The 25,439-nt window shown below is 39.2% G+C and overlaps 1 protein-coding gene across 15 annotated transcripts in view; it reads right to left on the bottom strand.

The window, feature by feature from the left end:
- Positions 1–25,439, bottom strand: part of TRIM2 (tripartite motif containing 2) — an 82,699-nt gene that overhangs the window by 12,308 nt on the left and 44,952 nt on the right. For all 15 annotated transcript variants that reach the window (XM_032444157.1, XM_032444160.1, XM_032444167.1 and 12 more), the window contains exons 3-8: positions 24,203–24,440; positions 18,528–18,679; positions 17,673–17,853; positions 14,098–14,821; positions 4,193–4,296; positions 3,123–3,290 (exon numbers count right to left, since the gene is read on the bottom strand). In XM_032444157.1, coding sequence (XP_032300048.1) covers positions 3,123–3,290; positions 4,193–4,296; positions 14,098–14,821; positions 17,673–17,853; positions 18,528–18,679; positions 24,203–24,440 — 1,567 coding nt within the window. The remainder of the gene's footprint in view (positions 1–3,122; positions 3,291–4,192; positions 4,297–14,097; positions 14,822–17,672; positions 17,854–18,527; positions 18,680–24,202; positions 24,441–25,439) is intronic.

Genomic DNA, 25,439 nt, shown 5'->3' with positions numbered 1-25,439 from the left:
TGCTGTCAGAAAGGTTCACAATTGTCAGAAACTAATTTACAGACTTGAAATATATCTTCTTTCCCCATTCTGTAACTTCCCTAAGATGGAGATAAATCCATCATCAGGCATTGTGGTGTCACATGATAAATGGGTTTATCATTTGTATGATTGTCTTAATTTAATTGTGACCATTTATCACACTCCACACAGAACTATTTCTATGTAAACATGCAGGCAGCTTCAAGCAGCTCCTTTCTTAATCCCTTTAATAGGACAAGAAAATAAAACTCTGATAGATAAAATATTTTCTTCTATCCTTTCCCAGCCATCATAATATAATGTCTTAACCCAATTTACAACTCAGTTTGGCTAACAACATGCAGTCTTAGTTGTTTTCTTCTCGGTGGACCACAATTTGTTCCTGTGTCTCTTGTCTCCACTTCCTTCACTAGGTCTGAACACCACTGGTACAGAGGCTGATACTGCTGTTTCACTTCTCTTTTTCGCCTAGCAATTAATACATCTTCCCTTGATTTGAAAGTAATTTACCAAGGAAGCCAGTACTGTTGTCTAGCTTTTACAGATGAGGAAAATAAAGCACTGGGAAATTAAATGACATCTCAGTAGTCACATGTCAGACTCATTACATAAACCAGAAGGAGAACAGCCAGTTCTAAGACCCTGTATGATGCTTCATTGTGCAGACAATACTGCAGCCTTTCATTTTAAGAGACTTACTTATGTTTTGGTGCAACTTTAGCTTAGGATTTGCCAAGCTCGCATTATGCCAGCTTCATAGCTTTGAGAAAACAGAGCTCTGCCTCCGTTGCTACCAGCAACTGAGGAAGGTGACACTTCTCTGCTTGGCAGAGGCTGCTGGGATGAGTCAGCCCAGTTCTGTTATTAGGGAGATGCCTGGGCTTGGCTCCAGGAGAAATTTGCTTTCTGGCTCACATGAGTATTAAAAAGCTGTGAAGCTAAAGTAGAGTAAATGAAGAAGGAAGGAGGCAACAACTAAAATACTTAGAATAAGTTCAAAAAAAGACCCCTGATAATGCTTAGTTAACAACTAGCAGACTATCAATATCTCAAATGATATACGATCTCTTGCAGGTGCTATCCTCTGAAGTGAAACACTGTTATTCCTGTGTATCTGTGCATTCTCACAAGCGTTGCCTAGTTTAATCAGACAGAGCCCTTGTACGTTGCTTTTTTCCCAGATTTCCACAAGCTAGACTTGTTACATATGTCCTGTGCTTCAACCTTTCTTCCAGGTAAAAGACCTGTCTTCAAATATTCTTGTATTCTTTCCAACGAATACTATCTGCTGCACTAAATCTAAGAGTAGTATTTTCTATCGTTAATGTTTCGTCTCTTATTTAACCAGTCTAGTCTCAAGAACTATTAAGTCCAATGCATTACCCTGACAAACACTGCTGACTTCACACAGCTAGTGCAGTCTAACAAAAATAATATTAACTAAAACCAAAGCTGGGCTCCATGTCAGAGAAACTACATTAAATCTTGTTATTTATTTTTATATTTTTTTCCAATACTTTGACTCCCAGTTGGACACAGGGAGCTGGCTCCTCCAGAGACATGGCTGTTTCCTCCAGAGCTGACACAATCCACAACGGTGTCACATTTATATCCTGGCTGGAGAGGGAAGGAAAACGAGCCCTCCCTCCTCCATGTGCTGACCAAGGCAGTCCACATTAAATAGGTTAATAATTATTTACATCACACTTGGACTACTCAGAGTATTTGGATTCTTAAATAACTGCATCTTTCTTTGGTTTTGTTCTTGCCTCTTCAGCCAAAGCCAAGATTTTCCTATGTAGCCGTGCAATTTTAAAACTACTCAACAAGGAAGATCATGTCATCTCTGCAAATCCAAATCATATCTATTATATTTTTTTGTATTAGTTGTGTTACATCGTAGTATTGTTTTATTTTAGCTTTGAGTCTATGCAGCATCTGGCTACTTCTAAAAGTGTACAAGTGTCTCTCAAATGGGAGACTCTGCAAGCAAAACTTGCTATTTGATACAGCATTTGTCACTTTGTGAAAACTAATAAAGGAAGGCCATCTGTTCATAGCCACATGAGTAGGTCAGGACCTGAGCCTTTTGTCATGAGGCTGCCAGAAAATGCTAAACAGGTGGTTTCTCTCCAAAACAGGTCTTTAGAACTACGTAACGATGGTAGAAATATCTCTGAAGGTTTTTTTTTTATCTTGCTGGAGTGATGCTAATCTCTGCTAGAGAGGGCTATGTCCAGCATTCATCACCCAGCTTGGTAGTATGCACTTAGACAACAGCATCAAATGGAGGTAACCTTTAATTCTCTCTGGAATTGTACCCACATCCTAAACATGATAAATACTGCAGCTTTACAAGCACTGGCGTAGAGCACTAGCTGTCGTTTCATTTTACTGCCATAAAAAGCATCCAGGCTCACATGAAAATAAGCACACACTACACAGAACTTATTTTCTGAAAACAAGTAATTCCTTTCCTACCTTTTAGCTTTTCTACTGCACATCACCCTACATAAAATATTCCTTTCCATGCTATAACACCAGATTGACCTCTTGGCTTGCTTCTTCCTTGCATTCATTATCAACAGGACCATACATAAATTATGCCCTTAATTTGTCGATATGTATGGAATAAATAGAGAACATCATCATCGGTCTGATGCCTTACATTTCCCTTCCATATGTCACTGAAGACTTCTCAAAAGTTTTTGTCCTGTGTGTATATACGTATACACACACAGCTTTATATATAATCAAACTACTAATGGTATGAGCTTCTTTGCCTACTTCACCTCCTCTTGATTACGTGATTACTATTCTCAACTGCAAGCTGCAGAAAGGCAGACAAATACCTAGTGCTCAGGACTGCAGAATGGAACAAATGCTCTCTACTTGATATTACATTGGCAGTGTAGTTGAGGTGTCTTCCTATTTATTATAAAACATGTCTGTGTCATGCATTCACATGTCACAACAATGGAGTTTATACTAAGTAACAAACAAACAATGCTGTTTCTTGACACACACCAAAAATCCTTACAAAGGTACTTTGCTTTCCTTTGCAAGACAGAGAAATCTCAGGGGAGTTCATATGGTCATACCTTAAATTTTCCATCCGATGAGAATATGCTAACCCATTTGTTGTCATAATCTGCAATAATGATGTCACCACTGGGATGCACAGCCACTCCTGTTGGCCGTTGCAACTGGCCAGGAGACCTTCCTCTTATGCCAAAGCGACTTTTGAAGTGGCCATCATTGGAAAATATCTGTAACAGAAAACATTAGTTTTAAAACTAGGTCTGCATCATCTATGTTTTGGAGCTTACAATTTAGAATTCACTAATGAGAACTGTAGTCCAGAAGACAGTAATGTTTAGTACTTTTACAGTCCGTATTTCAAAGCAATATGCCCCACTTAAGAAGGGACCTCCACCTGGACCCTGATTTCTTAATAAAGAAGTTCTAAGCACTTTTACTGCACTATTTCTTGAATGATCTTGAAGTATTTTATAAACATCAGTTAATTATGTTTCACTATATCCCTCTTAGATAGTTGAAAGTGGTGTTATACCTGTATTAGAAATGAGGAAATTGAAGCACCGCCTTGGCCACAGTCAAAACCAAAGTATTTTAAAAATAAAAGATACGACAAAAGAGTATTTTAAAATGTAATAATTTGACTTATGAATAAGTACTTGGCCACTTCCTGACAGATGCCTCAGCTACTCAAAAATTAGTCCACTACTTGCATCCCCAAGACAATTAGACACTGAACTTCTGAAGGGACCACAAATTAGAAACTATGAGGTTATTGATGAATATTCAGCTCTATCTCTTTGAAAAGGCTTGGTAATGAGTTCTTACTGCCTGTGGCTTTCTGGTTCTGACATACTCCAGAACAAGTCACACCACTGCCCTGTTCATTGCTACCACATGGGCAGCCTAAAAAAGTAACAACAAATTGTTAATTGTAAAACAAACAAACAAACAAACCCAATCAACATGAATAAATGCATGACAGGCAGGAGAAAACATAGCTAGATTTTCACACAGGTTATAGAAGTTGAGAAATCATGGGTGTTGTGTTGTATATAATCTGAATACGAATTAGGCAACGGTATGAGGAAAAAATTCCAGACAAATACTTGACAGTGGCATAACCTCATACCTGTACACACTGGTTGTTGCTGTCTGCTATTAATATTTTTCCATTTGTAGATGCAGCTACACCTTGAAGATTTGTAAATTCCCCTTTGTTTCTTCCTTTGGTGCCTAAAATTGAACACAAAGCACATAAATCAAGCTAGGTAGTATATAAATAAGCTAGGAACTAAAAACCAGTACATCCATCCTTGATGTATGGATGCCTGTTTTCAAGAGTTCTTCTCACTGATACAGAATCATCTCAGTAACAAATAGCAGTTCTAAGTAGAAGAGATTGTTCTTACTCTTTATCATGTATGTCATTTAACCCCCAACAGAGGAATTATCTTGGCCTTCATGAAACAAAGCGCCTTCGCAATTTGCTTCTTGCTCGAGAAGTAAAATATTTACTTCACAAGCTCTGCACTTTTTTAAACATATGGATTTTTGTTCAGGTGAGAAGGCAATGAAAGAGGCAGTACTGAGGGCGCACACAGACACAAAGCCAAGAACCTGGACAGATGACAAATGTTTACTACAATTTCTAAATCTCTTCTGTGAAGTCAAGAAATTGAGGGTGAAAAATAAATGTATTAGTGATTGCTTTGGATGAGGCATTTTCAAGACAGGGAGGTTTGCCATTCAGTTTTCATTCAGTCTGCAAAAGTTCTCTTAGAAAATGATGATGAAAAGCTGTTTTTGAATGACTAGGTCTTGATGCCAGTGAAGACCAACATCTGGTAACCAAATCTTTCTGCAGAGACCTTTGATGGTTCTTACAAAGCAGTACATAAACACAGGTCTCATTTTTATTCAGGACAAATGCAATAGAGATGTATATAGAACCAAGGGGAATAGTGAGATAAGGACCTACAAAAAGTCAGGTGTTCACAAAAGTTCACTAAGTGCCCTTATTCCTTAGGTATTTGTTCTGGGACAGTCTGAGGAGAGTCACAAAGTGAAATGATGTTTTTAAAGGTCAGCACCAAAGCGCCTGGTCCAAACTGCACCCGGAAGCACAGTAACAGTATTAAAATTCCTGCTGTGTTCATAAAGAAGGTTTGTGTACACAAGCCTGCAGTTACGATCTTGAACCACAAAGTTATTCACAATTAATGAATTAACAAAAAGAAAAAAGAAAAAAAGAAAAGACTCTATAAGCAGTTCATTCTGATGCTGACACACAGAGCTATTCTTCCCCGGTTATGCATGTTTACAAGAATTCCCCATCTGTGCATCAGACATTAATTGTTTTCAATATATGTGATTCCAGCTGAAAAACTTGTACTTCATTTTAGTCAGTCCGAATATCCTGCAGTCCAACTATTAAAGCTGCTCTGACTGTGATCTCCAATATATGACATTTATTAGCTCTAATTTGTACTTAAATTTCATTAGGGATGCGCACGATCTGAAAAAATCTTCTATCTGATTTGGTGATGGGTGTGGGATGTATATTTCCGGTCACTGGCTAGAAACAACAATTAACTCCTCAGCACTTGGTGCTGAGAACTTTCCTTTGTTTCAAGACTTATTTTCCTGAACTCTGCACATGCTTCCCTCTTTCTCAGCAAAGCAAACACTTCTCAGTTTTGTAGCACAAGGAGAAACTACATGTTAAGCAAGTAGTGACTTACACATTAATTACGTTGCCCACACTTGAGCCACTTCTGTACGTTCTTTTATTGAGAAGTGCCTGAAGGATGCATGCAGTTATTTTTCTCTCCACCATATGCTAATAGTGACTTTCCTTTTAGTGTTTTAGCCAAAGGGAAGGGATGAAAAATGAGAAGCATTCCTTATACTGCTCAGAGAAAAGGAAAAACATTTGCATCTGGAACCAACTAGCACAACCATTTTGGAATATATGCTCTTTCTCCACAGCAAAATATTCATTTTTTAATGATAAGAGTGATCAGTATAAAGAGTTGCCCAGAGTTTTCTTCACTGGGACTTCATAAATATGCATCAAAGGAAAAATAAATAAATAATCACCCAGGAATACCATAATCACATTTCCCAGTAAGTTTTGGAACAGTACTTCATTAACAGTGTGCAGAAGAAAATCATTTCCATGCACAATACTCTTGTAAACAGAATTCTGCAGTTATTAAATGCATGACAGGTCCTAATCTGCATTCAGGCCTCTATACAGTCCCTTCCACAAGGGGACAAATTTCTCTGAAGAAAGCTGAAGTCAGTAAAACACAGCTGATGTCCTAAATGCAGGAAGAAATCAGGTAAGTTTGAACTTTCTGATTTGAATAATTCACTATGCCAGTAGCCCATGTGAGAGGAAATCTTGTGGTAATGTATGTAAATACTCTGGAAAAGCAGGATCTTGCAACCATGCCTGTAATAACAAAGGATGACAGCTCCTCCCACTTAAGCAAAGATTCCCTCCTTATAAACACACCTACCTGAGAGAGACATTGGTATCTTTTACTGCAAGATACTTCTGCATTATCCTCTATTCTCTGGACAGTCACCCATCCCTCCTTAGCCTGGTGAGACATTTTTGTATGCACAGGGCTGGGAATAGAGGATGATTTGGAGACCTGTTTAGGATCTGGGGTGTTGCACAGCTCCCCAGGCAACCTGGAATTGAGATGAAAGCCTAAATCTTTTGTATCTGTCTTCACCCAGTCTTCTCTCTCTCTTGTTCTGAGCTACTGTTTGGACACAATGGAAGAACAAAAGTCATTTTACTTCAACTTCTGCAGCATGTTGTATGGGATTGTGAAAGGAAGGTCTTCAAAAGGTCAGACCAAGCTGAGCAGTTAGGAAGCTGTAGAATAGTTCCTTTCATATTGTTTTTGTAAATATCTCTCTTAAATAAACAATCAGATTAGATTTATCCCTATCTAATTCCTCTGGGTATTATTCAGCTTACCCTGCACAAACCAATTAATTTAGCTTTGAAGATATGATTTAAACAAAAGAACAGCCATTTTTAGCTCAAGACTATGCAGTACAACCAGAACACTTCATAGTTTCAGTCTTCTTGCACAGTACAGGCCTGACTGCATCTCATCATAGAATCAGAGAATCACAAGGTTGGAAAGGACCTACAAGATCATTTAGTCCAACTGTCCTCCCATTACTGCTGCTACCACAAGTCACTAAAACATATCTTGTAGCTCCTCATCCAGATGCCTCTTGAACACTGCCAGGGATGGCAACTCCACCACCTCCCTGGGCAGCCATTCTCAGCCCCAAGCCTATAGCACTGCATGGGGTTATTGTGGCCAAAGTGCAGGACCCAGCACTTGGCCTTGTTGAACCTCTTCCCATTCACCTCAGCCCAGTGATCCAGCTTATCTAGATCCCTCTGAAGGGCCTCCCTACACTCATGCAGATCGACACCACCTCCCAGCTTGGTGTCATCTGCAAACTTACTGAGGGTACACTCAGTTCCCTCATCTAGGTCATCAGTAAAGATATTAAACAAGATGGGCCCTAGCACTGACCCCTGGGGGACACCACTTGTAACAGGTCACAAGCTGGACTTAACTCCATTAATCAACCTGTTGGGCATGACCCTTTAGCAAGTTCCTTACCCAAAGAAGGGTATACCAGTTCAGGTCATGGGCAGCCAGTTTCCCTAAGAGAATACTGTGAGAGACAAGAGGCTTTGCTGAAGTCTACATAGACTGCATCAACAGCCTTTCCCTCATCTACCAGTTTGGTTACCTAGTAGTATAAGGAGATCAGGTTGGCCAAGGACGACCTGCTCTTCATGAACCTGTGCTGGCTGGGCCTGCTTCCCTCGAAGCCATGCACATGCCGTGTGATCTCACCCAAGATGAGTTGCTCCATAACTTTCCCTGGAACTGAGGTCAGGCTGACAGGCCAGTAGTTCCCTGGATCCTCCTTGTGTCCCTTCCTGTAGATGGGAGTAACATTGGCAAACCTCCAGTCCCCTTGGACCTCTCCAGATAACCAAGAATGCTGATAAATGGTGGACTGGAGCTTGGCAATCACCCCTGCCAACTCCCTCAGCACCCTAGGATGGAGCCCGTCCAGTCTCATGGACTTGTGAGAGTCTAGATGGAGGAGGAGCTCTGACTGTCTCTACCTCAATCAGCAGGGGTGTATTCTGTGTAGCATCCCAGACTTCCAGATCAGGGTATAACTGATCTGCCTATTAAAGGCAGATGTAAAGAAGGCATTGAGGACCTCAGTCTTCTCCTTATCCTCAGTGATTGCATTCCCCACTGTATCAAATAAAGGATGGAAATTTTCCCTGGTTCTTCTCTTACCATTGATATATTTGCAAAATGATTTCTTATTCTCATTTACTGCAGTAGCCAATCTGAGATCAAGTTGGGCTTTCGCCTTCCCAACTTCCTCCCTGCATACCTGTAGGGCAAATGAGGGCAATGATAGAGCCATTATTTGAGAAATAGGCTCTATAGGAAAAGATATAAAAAGGAATTAACTCACCCCTCCTGGTAACAGTTTGGATAAAGGGGCAAGCTGAGGAATGTGGCCCACACCTTTCCCCTGATCCTTATACACAGGCACTCAACTTTATCATTCCCAAGTCCAAGTTCTTCAACATCAAAACAGTCTTCAACATAAAGGGCCACACCATCACCCTTCCTTCTTCATCTATTCTTTCTGAAGAGCCTGTAACCATCCATTACAGCATTTCAGTCATGGGAGTAATCCCACCATGTTTTGCTAACAGCAAAACATCAGTCATAGCCTGATGCACAATGGCTTCCAGTTCCTCCTGCTTGCTGCCCAAAAAGCATGTTGCTTTTCAATAAGAAAAAATTAAAAATAAAAAAATCAAAAATCACAGGAAACATTAAAAATTATATCGTGCAACTAAGTTTGCTTTTTAAGTGCATCCATCTGGATGAACCTGTCAAACAATGTACTTTTTTTATATTCATAGTAACAGCAGCATTTTTGCTTTCTAAATTCTGCCAGTATGACTAATAATCTCCCTGCTTGCTAAACTAGGTTTACCAGCTTCCTAAAACGGAAGCAGCATACCACCCCTCTCAGCAGAAAGGAATTGCCTTCAAAGACAGAAAAATCCTGCAGAAAGATTGGAGATTAATGGGAGACCTGAGAGGATGCAGTACCAATAGCATATTGTTTAACTACCATTTTTTTTCCTACCTACACTAACAAATAATTCTTCTGGGTCTGTTCTGTGTGTTATACTGAAAAAAAGATAGAACTGAACAGTATGGAAAGATTAACATATAAGCTGCACACACAGGTATGAAGGAGCTGTTTTCTTGTTTCCTGCTTTTGCCTTTTCTCAGAATGCCAACCAGCTACACTTACACATCCACAATTTTTCCAGTGCCCTTAGCCAGGGTGTAACGTGGCTTGGGCAGGACCTTGCTGGGAAAGTAAGGAAGGAACTAGAGAAATGGAAGGAGCAGATGCTGTTTCCTACAGAGTAGCTAGAATTTCTCTGGACCATGCATACAAGGGACTTAATTGCAGCTAGAAAAATTCACTCCTTTTTTCAAGATGGTTATGCACAGAATCTGTTTATGTTTTTGCAGTTGCTTAAAAAGTGCATATCCATAGACAGTCCCATCCCTATCAGACAGGACAAACCACTACACAGTGTCAGCAAGAGGCCTTTAGAGGAAATTTAATAATAAATACGAGACCCAGGAAATTTAAACACTTCCCTCAAACCTACTCACAACTCACCATTTATTATTTGTCGAATTTAAATCTAGCACCTCTTCTCCCCCTAAGTCTGCTTTGAATTTGCATACTTCATCAGGCATAAATACATGACAGCTATTATTACCTAGGCCTTGCTTGTGATTTCTCACATGGAGTAAATTCAGTCAGCCTCATATTCACTTTCAGCACTGATAACAGCTCTGATGATGACATTCACATCTTAGTAAGGAAGCTGGCAGAAGGTACTGTTGAAGGTGCTATTTTTTCCCCTTAAAATTAGAGTGAGTTACGCTCATTAAATTTATCAGCTCAATTTAGATGCTCAGTTACATGGCTGAACAGACAACTAAGTGTGCTCTAAGGAAAAGAAAAACTTAACTTTCCAGCAGAGAGCCAATCCTCCATCTGGCTGTGTCTCATGCCAATTCCAAGCATAAAGAAAGAGAAAACACAGTTGAACTGGGAAACAGCACCACTACTGCTAAGTACTGTCAAAGAACCCAGTCATGAAAAGTGCCAGAAAAAGAGCTTCAAGGCATGGCAGAGGTAGAGTTCCAGATGGGGCCCCGGACAGAAGAATTAAGACACATGGCTCTTAACTCTCCTTTGGAAAACATGGGAGAGATCTACCAGAGGAGGTAGAAGGGCTAATACCAAACATCTCTCACTTCTACTCAACATAGGTCTAAGGCACAAGAGCAGAGCAACAGAAGAGCCTTCCCTCTCACTTCAATGCTTTCAACCCCTTGCAGTAGAAGCAAATACCATACGCAACAATTATTTTCCAGAAAACACAAACAAGTTCTGTTTTCATTTGCACAAGCTTACTACATGCCACAGAGACAGACAGATCTTTTTGCTTGTGAGTTGGATCTAGATGATTTGAAAGTCCCTTCCAATCCAAGCCATTCTATGATTCTGTGCTTTCATTATTGTACTAAGTTCAGCAGGCCGAAACATTTAAAACATGAGAATCACATGGACACACTCTTAAAGACTGTAAAACAAACAAAGGCAATGTCAGAGCCTTTACTTGAGAAATAGGAGCTACAGGAAAAGATATCACAAAGAAATTAGCTCACCCCTCCCAGTAACAGCTTGGAGAAAGGGACGAGCTGAAGAAGGTGACCCACCCCACTTCATACCATTGTGCCTCGGGAGAGAAGGGCAGGGGAAAAGGGAGACCCGTGCATGCTCAAATTGCATGGAAAGTATCGCAGAGACCAAAGGGGTGACTCCAGACCTCCTTTCCCCCTCCCCAAGGGCACCTACGCACTCATGCAGCTCACTCACTGGTTCAGGCTGTGACCTTAGAATTCTACTACAAAGATCATGCCTGATATTTGTTGAGGATGCAAATAATTGAGAGGAGGAAGCAAGAAATCCTCTGTTCTTTTAATTAATGCGTTACATGATTGTATGAATGTGTAGTCAATACCCTGACCTTAAAAATGTCTGAACAGAACCATACGCCATTTTAAATGCAATGAGTATAATGGAATTGGTAAATGATACAATGCCCAGTTCTCAACAAATAAAAACACTTATCTTCACTAATACTGTGTTAACACTATTTCTTAATATTCACACAAGAATGATCTTCTGCTGGGAGCTGATTGATTTACATCTGCATAAAAGCCCATATTTCAATGGAATACAATAGCATGCTCCATATACTCGCGTGCCATAGGAATATTACAGTATAATTCTCCAGCACAGCCATATGTATCTCCGGTGGCCCAAGTGCAAGCTTTATCTTGCATAGTTTTAAACAAAAATCCACATTTGGCCAGGGCTATCAGAGGAATTCAACAGTGGGATCCAAACAGATACACAGTTGTGCTGGAAAAGAGCATTTTGCATGACTTCATCAACAGATGGACCAAACCTCAAATTTCTTGAGTGATTAAAAACTGGAGCTAAACAAAATCTTAGATTCCTGAAGGCAACCTCTGCATAAATGTCAGAAGTTTTAACTTATTAATTACATATATTTTGGAAGAGTGTGAAGAAGCTAGAGCATTACAGCTGCAACTGCTTAGAGACTTCTTAGATGATGATGCATACATAATCCCACCAGGACATCTCTATATAGGATCATTCTGTGAAATGAGTAGCCAAGAACAAAATGTGGAATGAGATTAAGCATTATTCCCAGTTCAGTTTTTCAGTAACATCTTAAATGTGGAAACTCCTGAGGGCTTTCCTCAAGCAAAAGCTACAGCTGTAGCTCTTTTTCCTTTGAATGATGGGAAGACACAGTGAGGAAGACAGGGAAAAGGAAGGAGAAAAAGCTCCAAAATAAAGCACACAGTCGTGATTGCACTACAATGAAAAGGCACTACACTTTTCAGAAAATATTCAAGGCCGTATTAGAGTTCATGGTGTAGTAGAGAGAATCACTGAAACAGCAGGAACAACTAGAGCTATAGCACTATTTGGCAGTTAGGTTGGAAGCTACTCACTAGAAGCAAGGGATACAGAAGCAGAAATTAGAACCTGAAATCATGTCAGGCCATACTAAAAGCTTTATAATAAGAATGCTAACAGTCTTAAAATTATGACAGGACTTCAAATCTGCTCATCCAACCTAGCATATGCTCTTCTTAGCATATGATGTGGCACAACCACTTCCAGAAGAGATCAAAGAAACATTTTCCTTCAGGCAGGGCTCAGGCATCATCCTGAGCTCTTGTTTAACCTTGTCTCAAAACAAGGTGCCCAGAAAAATCTAGGAAATATCTGTACATACTCTCTGTTGCTCTTAACCAGCACTAGCAGTGAAATCATATTTGGGAAAAGCCACAGATCCCTTTCCATTCCTGCAGAAGTCCAGAACTAATTACTCTGCCTCTGTGCAAGGGATTTTTTTTCTTTAACAACTCAGCAATACCTTTTGCAACCAGAACACCCTCCTGCTAGAGGCAAAGCAATGTTTGGGTATTAATTTAACAAAAGGCACCTACCAGCTTTGGACAACAAAAAGCAGTTATTGTTGAGAAGGCTCAGCTCAACTTCAGTGTGAATTATTCTACATCTTATTTCTAACTTTTGTCCCAGGAATGATCAGAAAATGCAGCCTTATTGACAGTAAAACAGTATGTTATTGACTCTGTAGCAAATGCTTTGAGATGTTATATTTAGGAGTTGTTTATCTTACAAGGAAATGCACTATCCATCTGGGAAAGGCTGGACATTTAATGAGCAGCTATATGCAAAGCTTGCATTATAATGTCTTACAAGCAAGCAAACCATGTGTACTGAATGCATTTTCTGATATAAAGCCACTGTTATTGCATACATTGTCTATTATAGTAAAGATTCCTAAAGAAATCCTATCAGACAAGAAGTCTGACAGAAAGGGCAACTGACACATGGTATCCCAATGAGTTTTCAACAGAATTACTGAAAAACCCTCAAGGAAAACCCACCATTCATTCTCTGCTACAAGAGAGAAACTACTTTTCTGATAAGTGCTCAAATATGATATACAGACTTGTATATATCAAAAGTCAACTTCATTTTTTTTTTTCTTTAGCTGTACAACATGAAAAGTTGTTGTTGCTGCTTTTAACTACATAAGTTAGGTATTTATATAACATATAGATTATGAATTCTTAGATAGCTTAAAAAGAGATTGCCCCAAAAGAGCTGAAAGAAAATCAGAATAAACGACATCTATATTTTTATAACCCTTAGAAACCCACAAACTTTGAGATACTACTACATTATATGAAGGATGAAACACGTTTAGATAGTAGGAAAAAGTACAAAACACATTTAAAGAAACAAACAACAAATAAAGGAAATAATAATTTTGTCCTATGTTGATATCAAGAAATAACTATGTTTGATCATAGGTTTTAACATGTGTAGATCCTGGTTAATTAATTAGATTAACCTCTATGTTAATCATTTTAGAGAGGAAATCCTTCTACTTTGTCTCTTGCCATGCAATTTTTTAAAGAAGTAGTTCAATATAAATCTGCAGCATTGATCTTGTAATATTGCCACGTAAAATATTTCATGATAAATCAGATGGATGCATTTCTCAACCCCAAAATCTAACTAAATATTTGCCGATAGAATTCCTGAAACATGTGCTTTTAAAATGCATATGTGAAATAATTAAGAGGACTAAAGGTATTATCAGGTTGCTCTACTTAGAGCTTTAATGTTAAAATAATTTAACTTGGGAAATTTTCATCCAGTTTCCTTGAATTGCATTTGCTTATGGCAGTAGTTAGCGGAGAAGTCACCTACCTACTCTGAAGATCAAATCATCTTCAATTGGATTCTCTTTTCTTTTTCCAGTGCTGTACATGCTTGCAGGTCTTTTCACAGCTTTCTGCTTTACGTGACCACTGCCAGGAGATTTAACACGTCTCTTAACCCCCTCAGTGGTAGGGGATACGTCTGCTGATCTGACCACTTTCAGTTTAAATGGGCTGCCTTTGATGTGTTGATCATAAAGTCTCAATGACAAAGTGAAATCCCCTTCTTTCTGAACAGTATACAAAAATTCGTAAGTGCCGTTTTTATTGTCAAGTATTTCTCCATCTGCTACACTTCCATCGGGCGTGCTGAGCTCAGCAGTGAGGTAAGCATTCCCCGACTTACAGAGCTCCCCATCTTTGTCCTTGGTGGTGATGGTAACAGACATGGGCTGTCCAATCACAGTCTGCCGCAGTCCCTCACCTGTGGCAACTGTTTCAGAGGCAACAGCATTGGTGGTTAAAATAGTGCCCAAATTGTGAATGGACTTTTTCAGGCCTTCTGTTTCCACTATGAAGTCCAGCTGATCATTTTCACGGGGCTGCAAGGGGAAATCTCGCTCAGCCAGTTCATTCAGCTTGTCACTCATCTGCTTCTTCACCAGCAGCACTTCAGTTTCGGTGCCATGGTTGAGGGCTTGGGCTGTAAAGTTGCTGCAACTTTTAATGCTCTCTTGTCCTTCAAGTAAGGTATCCAACTGGGTCTGGAGAACCTGTACACATTGCCAAACACCACATCAACATCAAATGGCAGAATTTATGCTAGCAACATTTAGCATGTTTCACACCTTAAGGCCCTTGTAGAAACACTTATTAGAGTACTTCATTTTAAAGCTTAGGGTTTCTTTTAAGTTTCACTGTACAAAACATACCATATTGACTCTACAAGTTTTTGGAATATCACTCTGCAACACAAAAAAATGTACCCCATTTGGATCACCAGGGCTTTACAGACCCACTACCCCATTAGGTTGAATTATTTCCTCACTTTCTTTTCTTATTTTTCTTTTTGTAATTTGTAAACAAGCTTAGAATTATAAGCACATTTCCATCTAGCCCTCTGTCACAGTTAATAAGATAGTTATTGAGAAGCAAGCTGTGTGTATCTGCAGAGAGATTTTGAGTCATCAGGCCCATCAGTAAGGGAGGCTGTAAATTTGGGTAACTCCTCTTTGGGGACAAATATGAAGGTTTTGTACTGGGGATACTGGTAAGAGCTGGATTGAGTAGTCTGAAATTTTGATGGGCAGCAAATAGCTACTCTACATTTAAGACTGAAAAGGAGCTTTCATTGTAGGATCGGTTCTGGCCCTCAGTCTGAAATCCTTAGAGTAATACTGACATTAAAATTGTGAGGCATGGGCTGGGTCCAAGATTAACATTTTTTAAAACTAGTTTCACAATGAATAGGAAATATGATCCTTGAATTGTAACAGCCTAACAGATAAGTTCATGGGAGTCTGGAAAGCTCAAACATTCAATTTGCTCCCCACATCTCCAAAGACAAAGTCCCCAGAAAGTACCCAGTCACACATATGGTATATTTTTCCTACTCAGAAGAACTAGGGCACAAACATTATTGCTAATCACAGTTATTTTGTTGACTGTTACTATAAAGTAGGCATTTTTGAAACAATTCAGTTGTTTTAATTAAACTTGGAAACTCTGTTGGTATTGCTGTGAAATAATCTTCCCTTGCTGATGAACACTGTGCAATGATACTGAGTTCTTAAGGGCATTTTACTTCTGATTTGCATTAAACTATCTGCTTTTCTCACTGGAGAAAAAAGTCTGATGAATTATTCATATGGAAATGTGATAACAATGTGAAATCTACTGCAAGCAAAAGAAAGTAGGCGATATAAGTACTTTATTAAGTTTCAAGTTATCTGTTTCTCTAGACACCTGAAAACCTCTCAGGACTCACTTCAAGGCATTTCCAGTCCACCTTCTCTTTATTCCAGAATATAGACAGTTGAACAGATAGTGTGACTACTAAAGTCCCAGGATGATAAAACTCCATACACTGGGGGCAAACCACAGAGCATGGAGGTAGATTATTTGCAGCTACATTTTACAACTATACTCTTAGTATTATTTTCTTTTATTACAGACACCGAGATTATTCACTCCTACCATAATTAATATTTAAGACGTGTTTACAGCATTTCACATGAGATCTCTCTCCAAAGCTGAGTGCGAAATATTTGGGTTTGTATCATTTTGCAGGCTCTCTACTCACCCAAAACCAGACTTTTATTCTAATCACTCTTTCTGCATTAACAGGAAATACCTCTTTTACTGGTTGTGTACAACTTCATAAAACTTTGGTTCTCTAAATTAAATAGTCAAATGCACCTTTAAACAACCCTACAGTAATTTAACATGGTATACCATCTTGTGTAAATTTTGTACACACAATGAATGTATTTTCTTGCTGAGAAAATAAGGTTGGGGACATCTTAGATCTGTTTGGATGAACTTAAGATATAAGTCCAAATTTTTTATGTGAAAACTTCCTTAGTTCTAGTGATGACTAAATTATTCTGTGCCCCAATGACTCAGGACTCCCTGCATACCCGAAAGTACACCTCTTATATGTATATAAGTTAAGTACTCAGTTTTCACCAGACTATCCTAACAACCTAGCTTGTTCCAGATCCCGAAATACAGCTCTCCTCAGCCTCAAACATCTGGAGATGTTCAAGCTGCTAGTAATCACAGAGAATGTTCAAAGATGCCAACACTATCAGGTACTCTTGAAACTCCAGTTGCTCATATATAATTGAGGATATTCTGAGGAGAAATATCTTCCTTTTATATAAAAGAGCCAACTGATGCCCATGAAGACAAAGACTAAAGTATTCAATTTGAGTATTTCAGATTACTTCTCAGTAAAAGCTCTTTCCATTAGGGTACAGGCTTCTCTTTGAAAAAGGGGCAAATTTCTGTTTTCTTCTGAAGCTTAGTCCGCAATACAGGGGGAAAAATGCAAGATTCAGTCATACAGATAGGAAGTTAAAGATCACAACTCTGAAATCTGTTGCTCTCTGCATTCCAGTTAGAAAGTGAATCTATACTCTCTGCATTTCAATCCCTGAATTCTAGGGTGAAATACCTTTGAAAAAGGTGAAAGCATTTGAAAGGAAAGCAAAGCTTTAAAGCAAATAGTAAGCCTTGCTTGGTTCCTTCATGGAAGGAGATACTTCATGGGAGAAGATACTCAGGACTTCATGGGGCTGCAACACAATGATTCAGACTCAACTTTGGTGTTCTCATATTGGCATCTGCACATCAATCACGTGGGCTTTAAGCAGTCCCCTGCTTAGCGTAGTGGCTATTTTAGATCCCCATGTACCATATGCACAGGAATAGCTGACTATCTAGCCTAGATTCCATTTGGGAGGCCAGGCACCTACAAGTGAGGTTGTGCAGCACTTGGTCTCAGGAAGACAAAATTCTTGAGATCCCAGACACAACTTGTCAAACTGGCAACCTGAATTATTTGTAAAAACTGGATGATTAAACTAACAGTTTTTCATTGAAACAAAACATGCATCTTACTTTGTGTTTAAGGCCATAATTCACTTCCAGTTCCATAAGCAGCACACTCTTTCGCACATTTAAAGTCTTCTGGAGTTCATCAAAAGTGGAATGAATGTCATCTACAATGCTAGCCTTTTGGTTGGTTAACTGGTGTAGGATTTCAGATATAAAATGAAGTGCTGAGTCGATCTCTGGAAGCCTGGGGGAGGGATTAAATTACAAAGACTGCTGTTTCAAAAGTCATTAAACACTGGCCCTCGTCCTGAAATTTTTGATGAAATAAACTCATCACCAGTCTGTCTTTAAACTTGGTCACTTCCCAGAAGCAAGTTCATTCCTTTTATAACCACACAGTGATTTTAGCCTGATAAAATAAGGCTAAGCTAGGGCCCTCACATGTGAAAATCCATTAGGCAGTTCCAACAGGGAGGCCTTGCATTTTCTCTTCTTTATGCAGATGTATTTGCTAATAATGAAGAATTAGACCTACAACTTTTTTAAAAAAACCTCTTTTTCCAGAGTAAAGTTTATGCTGTATTCTAAGCATATAGTATAACTTATTTATTACGAAATTAATGATGGGCTAGTTCTTTTCTCCTTAACATTTTATTCTCTCTCTTTGGAGGACACCTGAATTTCTAATGACTTCTGTTTTACAAAAGACTGATAGAAATCTTTAGATCTTTCCTCTAATCCCTCAGTACATCATACTCAATGGATACACATATTTTTTCTTTCTTTGAGCTATCCTCACTACCTTTGTTCTTTAAGAAAAGGTCCATGGCACAAGCACATTAAAATATCTACCCAGAGTAACAGAGGAAGCTAGTAGCAGAAACAAAAACAGAAAAACTACCAGGGAAGTCTCCATACCGTTTGTTGACAGAATCCAACTGAACTTGGAGGGAAGCCTTGTGTTGCTCTACCACATCCTTGAGTGGTACTGTGGGATGCTCTGCATGTTCTCCCTCTGTACACTCCCTGCACATGGCTGTCTCACAAGACCTGCAGTAAAACTCCATCACCTGAAAAATTGCACAATTCTAGATTAAAACACAGCAGCAGCAGTAGCATCAGTTCAAAGCACATCTTTCTGGGTCTTAAACTCATGTTATTATCTAAGCTCTTAGATTACAGTTCAAAAAGAAATAAAGTTTCTGTTCTGTTAGATGTCAATAATCTACGACTTAAAAGATACCTGTTATTCATATGTATTTCCTACCAAAACAGTCTTTAAAATACATTTTATTCTATTGGGAAACATCAGAACAGCACACAGAAAACAAAACACCAGACCTCAAGGCTAGTTCTAACACTGTCTTTATACAATACTAAGCTTTGGTCTCCTTATTACTTCATGAAATAACTCAAAAAACATCAGAGCACTCAGGTCCCCTCATGAATTCAATCCTCATTGAATTCAGCCTTGAATTCAGCCCCATTAAGGGGCTGCCACAGAAAGTGTAATCTTCAGCTGTTTTTTCCCAACAGGGCCACCTGTGCAACACAGACACCAAACACCATGTTTATTTGCTACAGAAAAGCATCCTCAATAAACCAATGTGCTGTAGAGGAAAAGATCCATATCCTATTACTAATCCCTTAAAACCATCAAAACCCTATATCTAAGATTATAATAAGAGTGCTGATCTTCATTTGAAATAGAAGATTGTTTCAACCTGCTGTGTACTCAGAAAAACACTGTCTGGAGATTGAAAAATGAAGTCTTTATATGCAATAATTATCCTGAAATGTGAATATATTCACAAAAGAAAGTGACAGAAAATCTCTGTGCCCAAAATCTTATGCTAGTCAAAATAACGCACAGATTTGCAAATTCAGCATGAGATATTCTTTTACAAGTAGAAACTTCTTGAACACAAAGTATTTTAGGCTTATTTCAGAGTGTACAAGGAAGCTTGCAATATTTGCTTCAAAGAAAGCAATTGGTACCACTCTTGCATTCAGAACATAGCATCAGAATCTCATATAATTTGGTTGATGCTTTTGGCACTCAGACCTCACACTGTATGAGGTGTACTGGAGATGTTGGTTGGCATTAGGTGGTTGCACGATTGGTAGAGTAGAACCAGCTGTTCTCAAGTGAGAAGAGGGACCTGCAACAGGCCTGTGCCAAGTAGTTAGTTGTTCCTAGTCTCGGGAATTAGGAGAGTGAATTACGAGAAGAACCACAATTTGCACATGGCTTATTAGCACTAATAGGATTTTTTCTCTGATAAGCTTCTTTCCTCCCTATTCCCATTCTTCTCTCTTATCGCAGTTCACAAGACATGAAATGCACATGCAGTGCATCAGTTGCATGCAGGGTTAGTTATTTGATGGCCACTTGTGTAAGCTACTTTATAGACAAAGTAAAAGCTACCCCAAATGAACTGGATAAGATAGAATGCATCAGCAAGAAAAGAACATGCAGATATAAACAATGGCAACTTCTATCAACATATTCCACTCACTCTGAACTAAGGAATCTTACAGTAGCACATCATCCAAGGCCAGGCAGTTACTTTGGTAGGCTTTAAGATGTGGTACTGTCTCACAGTGCATAGAGGAAGTCAGTTAAACAGAATTTTTTATTTAAATTCTTCAAAAACTGCTTGAAAAATTTGAAAAATAAAATGTTGTTCATTGGGAAGATAAGTATTTTTATAAGGCCATAAATATTCATGCATTTTGAATCTGTGCCATAAATTCATCTTTCTGCCTCTTCACAGTGTAATGCTCATGTTCAGGACATTTTAACAAGCTTCCTACTTGCTCAGTATTTGTTGTCTTTGGACACAATGCAAGAATAATGCAGTATTTCTGTTTCCTATTAAATATTTCATAACAAGCATCATTACATTTACAGCAACATATATTCAAGTGCTAAAGAAACAGAAGACAAAATGGTAATATCAAGCAGACCATTAAGAGTTAAAATACATATATCCGCACAAAAATTGTAGTCTTTGCCTCAGTCACATTCAAAATGGTGCAAGCAAAATAGCTCCCAATTCCCATGAAAGCTTTTGGATTGTGCCATAGCTGAAGGAGAAAGAAAAGCTACTACTAGTATGATTCATGCTTGAAGTTTTTGGATAAGTTGATTCCTTATGATTTTGTCAAGCATTTCTTAATCAACTAAGATTCTTTCTTCATAATTTCTACATACAGACAGACATGTACTACTGACTTTTCTTCTCTCCCCTCCATTCCCATCATGAGCCTCATATTTTGTGACATTCCCAGCAAGTTGTTCATGTTAACAGGTTTGTTTCATGAAACAGCCCAGAAAAAAAAAAAAACTTTGCCTAAACTCTCTTATCCAAGTGGATGGGAGCTCTAGGGTAGGCATGGTGTCCCACACTGGTTTCCACTATATTTCCACAGAAGTCACACAATGGATCAATGAAATCATTCCCACTAGCTGTAATGAAACACAGGTTAATACCCACTGTGTTCTGAAATCCCATCTACTGACTACATGTTAAACCAGACCAGGATTTTTCAGAACAAAGTTCTAATTAGAGACCCATACTTGTCTTCTCCACTGTAATTTAAATGAATTTACAGATATTTTTTCATTTGCATAATCAAGGTTGCCCATTCTTCTGAAATGGATTTCACAAATCCAAAGCGCATTAATTCCAGCCCTTCAAAGTGCAGGTCTCAAGAAAAAGACTCTCAGCGATCATAAGCCTCATTTATCCAAAATCACATTTGAATAATCACATTGTTCACCCACTGCTCTGGATTTGTTTGAATTTAAATAGTAGCCCAGAGAAAAAGGAGCCATTTGGTCTTTGCCAGCCCTTTCTCATCTCTCTCACACACACACTCAGTTCCTATCTCTCAGTGCTACTGGGTATGTTAGATTTGCATGTTTTGGCCCTTAGCAGAATACAAGTCTGGATTACCCAGGGACTCCTCACTGATTATTTGTGAAATTTAGGGGAACAGAAGCCCAGGTTCTGAGTCTTTGCTTTTGCCTACTCATGCAGTAAAACTGAAAGCTTTAAATGGATTTAAAAGTTCTGTAAACCTGTCATGACTTCAATAACATGCTTACATGCAAGTAAACCACCCCAAATCCCTTGTACAACTTCCCAATTTAATCAAATATGATTATATCAGAGTCACACTACCGCTTCCTAAATATAGCATTGGATATGGTCTCCTGTTGTACTCTGCAAACAGAAAATAAACTGCACTCATAAAAGTGTGGATCTTAGCATTTAAGCTTCCTTTCATTTCAAATTCATATAAGAGAAGAAAAGAAACCAAACAACAGGAGCTGTCAGTGTTTAGCAGCTGAGAATAAAGCCAATGTTATTTCCATGGGTAAATAGAAGAATCTTCCCTTAGATTCACAAGTTCCATTGCATGCGTGCCCTTCTAACCCAATTACACAAAGATGTGCTATTGTGCTCCGAATTGGGTGAATGAGGAAGTACCGGTTTACAGTTCAAGCACAGGAAATCTATGATGTTAAGATACCAGAAGCTGGGTTTCATTTGTCATAAAGCACACACGCAAATGCACCACAACAGAGGATGAGAGGATATGTGCAGAAGGACTAGGATGTGCGCACAAGTATGGAAAACAGTAGTGGTGTCAAGGAGACCAGCTGGAAGTACCTAATCTGTGGGGCCTGAGGAAGGCCAAGATAGAAGCAGAAAGAAAAGTCAATGTGAGAATAACTGTGCAATAGTTCCTATCTGATTAAACCTCTATCACAGAGGTTTAAAGCCAGCATGGCTAGAGAGACTGAAACGGCTTGTTTAAACACAAACTTATTTCTAAACTAACAGTAAAAGGAAGACTCAGGAGAATGTGGGTCCCCTACTAAGTGAGGGGGGTGTTCTGGTAACAGGGGATGCTGAGAAGGTGGGGGTACCAAATGCCTTCTTTGCTTCTGTCTTCAGTGAAAAAGCTCTGCCTCAGGAATCCCAGACCCTGGAGGTTAGTGAGAGGGTCTGGGGAATGGAAGACTTCCCTTTAGTCAGGGAAGAGGTGGTCCGTGAGCTCCTAGGTGACACTGAGTTCATAAATCCATGGGGCCTGATGGGTTGCATCCACAGGTGCTGAGGGAGCTGGCGGAAGTGATTGCTGAACCGCTCTCTCCATCATCTATGAGAAGTCCTGGAGAATTGGGGAGATGCCTGAGGACTGGAGGATAGCCAATGTCACTCCGGTCTTCAAAAATTTAATTTTCACTGCAGACAAGCATTTAATTTTTTTCTAAGAATAGCAAGGAATTAGCAGTTGATAATGCAAAATGCAAAACAAGCAACATCTTGTTCTAATGATTTTATGCATTTCACAATCTAAAGGCTCCTATCACAATCACTATATCAGAAAAGAACAGTGTTTCATTTTAATGTAATTCATTAAAATGCAAGTGAAAACTAGAAATGTATCAACAAGTAGCCACTACACACATACAGATATAGCACACTTTAAAAAAAACTTTCACCACTTACACATTAATCAGATTGTACAGCATATCTCTTCTATAAGTCAACCTAATAGCAGCAGGTTAGTAAAGGAGAGGGAAATAAGCTGTTCCTCTAAGAGCAACCAGTACCTGACAACTGAATTATTCCTATGCAATCTATAGATCTAAACTGAGTATCAAATGAAACAGTTCCGAGGAAATTGTCTTAAAATACTAGTATACATTTTTTGGCTTGCACAGAAGTTTGCACCACAGTGTGGCTCAGCTTTACAATATGGTGTACTTACATGCTTGCATAAGCCTGGCTGTGAGACAGAAGTCAATATGCTTACCATGAAGCCACACAGTTTAACACTGAAAAAGCTGAAGTAAGTACAGGGTTGGAACTGTTCTTGCTACTGCAATATGGAAGTACTTACTCAATTTGTGAGTACTTGCCAATGACACAGACACTATCCGAGGGTGTATGTGAGGGGATGCTGGGCAAATTAAGTAGGCAGAGGAAAGAAACAAAACAAAGCAGCCTCCAAGGTCTGGTCCATGAGATGCATCAAGCACTGTGGCGAAATAGAAGTACTTTGTTTTGAGTCAGATGACCTAGAGCTGGAGTGCCCTTTTACTTGGTGCTGTGTTCATATGCTCACGTAGCTTTCGGGCCTGTGTCAGACCTTACTGGTCAGTTGTGCTTATAATTTGCTTGCCTCATACTGCCAAAACAAGTCCACAGGTTCCCACTGCAACATCTGAGTCTACAAGTCAGAGAGCTATGGAAACCCACCCCAAAGACAAAATGCTCCCCTACGATGCTTGTAGGGGAGCAGTTATAAACAAATGTGCCAGAAGGCATATTTATCCAAGATAGCTGATAAAATAATATCCTGACTACTTTAAGATGTTCCACAAAATGTATCTGAGTATTGCTAATTTTAAGAAGCCCCCTGTCTTTACTGAAATAATATAAAAGTCAAAGAACTTGCTTCATTTCAATCCTCTCCTTCTGCCTCTAATTTAAAAGAAAATACCCACGGTAAACTGGACCAGTCAGTACATATCAGTACCTGTGCATTTCACAGGAAATCATCTCACTTACATTTCCATCGTGATTGGGGCAGGAAAGTGGTTTGCCTGCAGCAACAGCAGTGACAGTCTCCAAGATGGAGGACTCTTCAATACTGTTCTCCGGTGTTCGTTGCAGGACATCCATCAGGTTGGTGATAAAGAAGTTGTTCTGGAGTGCAGAAACCCCTTTCTCGGGCAGAATGGAAGTCTGGCGGCACACGGGGCAAGAAAGGGTTAAGCTATGGGCTGGAATGTAATTCTGTAAGCACCTATGGGATAGGAGGTGGAAAGAGAGAAAGAGAGAGGGGAAGCTGTCATCAAAGAGGAAAAAAACTTCAATTTAAGAAATGATTTGAAAAGCACTGTCTCTACTTATAAAAAGAAAAGTAAACCATATTCCTGGCTTCAGAAGTAAAGTATGATGGGGATTTTTTTAACCTTTAAATCTTTTTTCTCTGCCACATAAAAAAGGTTCAATAAGCTGACATCATCATAGGAGTTATGTGCTTTCTTTGAGGCATTCATGCTGAGTGGATCCACTCTTTGCGATGTGTACTGCTTCCTGCTCTTAAGACAGTAAAAATGATAAACTATCCAATAAAATTTGACAGACAAAAAGTTATTACATCAACCGATAGCTGACCTTTGTCTTTGCAGTACAATCCCCTTCATTAGCTTCTATCTGCAGGTGTAGTGTTTCAGACCTAAAACCTGGTCCCAGTGAAGCCAATGGAAAATTTTCAGTTTATTTCAATTGGGAATGTTTGACAGTTAGCCAGAATCAATAGAGCTCATTCTGCTTTGCTCTTTACTACATAGAGAAGCATGCCTCAAGTTATCGGTTTATGTTAAGGGAAGTTTAAGAGAATTTTTGTGTTTGATTTTTTTTTTTAATGATCTTTTTCTTTGTTTTAGAAAAAACAATTTATACAGAATACAAACCTGACACAAAAATTCTGCGAGCCACAGAATGCAGCTCTTTGTGCTGCTCCTGGCCTGGAAAACCAAGTTATTAACTGTGCAGTATGCAAGGTTTGACCGCAACTGGCAATTCAATATAGTCTTGTAAGGACAAGAAGCTTTGCAAAAAGCAATTCTTGGGGAGTCTGAAAGGCAAGCAGTGCTACACTACATTCTTTGCAAGATGCCAACCAAGAAAGTGCAACCTTGCAGATCTGTGTGGCTCTCATCCACTGCCAAAGGCTTTGCTTGCACCACTCTTGATCCTCCCCTGGCCGCCCTTCTTCTGACCCCCAGGAAGGGCTCTG

This window comes from Coturnix japonica, chromosome 4 (assembly GCF_001577835.2).
Source record: "Coturnix japonica isolate 7356 chromosome 4, Coturnix japonica 2.1, whole genome shotgun sequence".
Taxonomy (NCBI): domain Eukaryota; kingdom Metazoa; phylum Chordata; class Aves; order Galliformes; family Phasianidae; genus Coturnix; species Coturnix japonica.
This window is presented reverse-complemented; position numbering and strand designations above follow the sequence as displayed.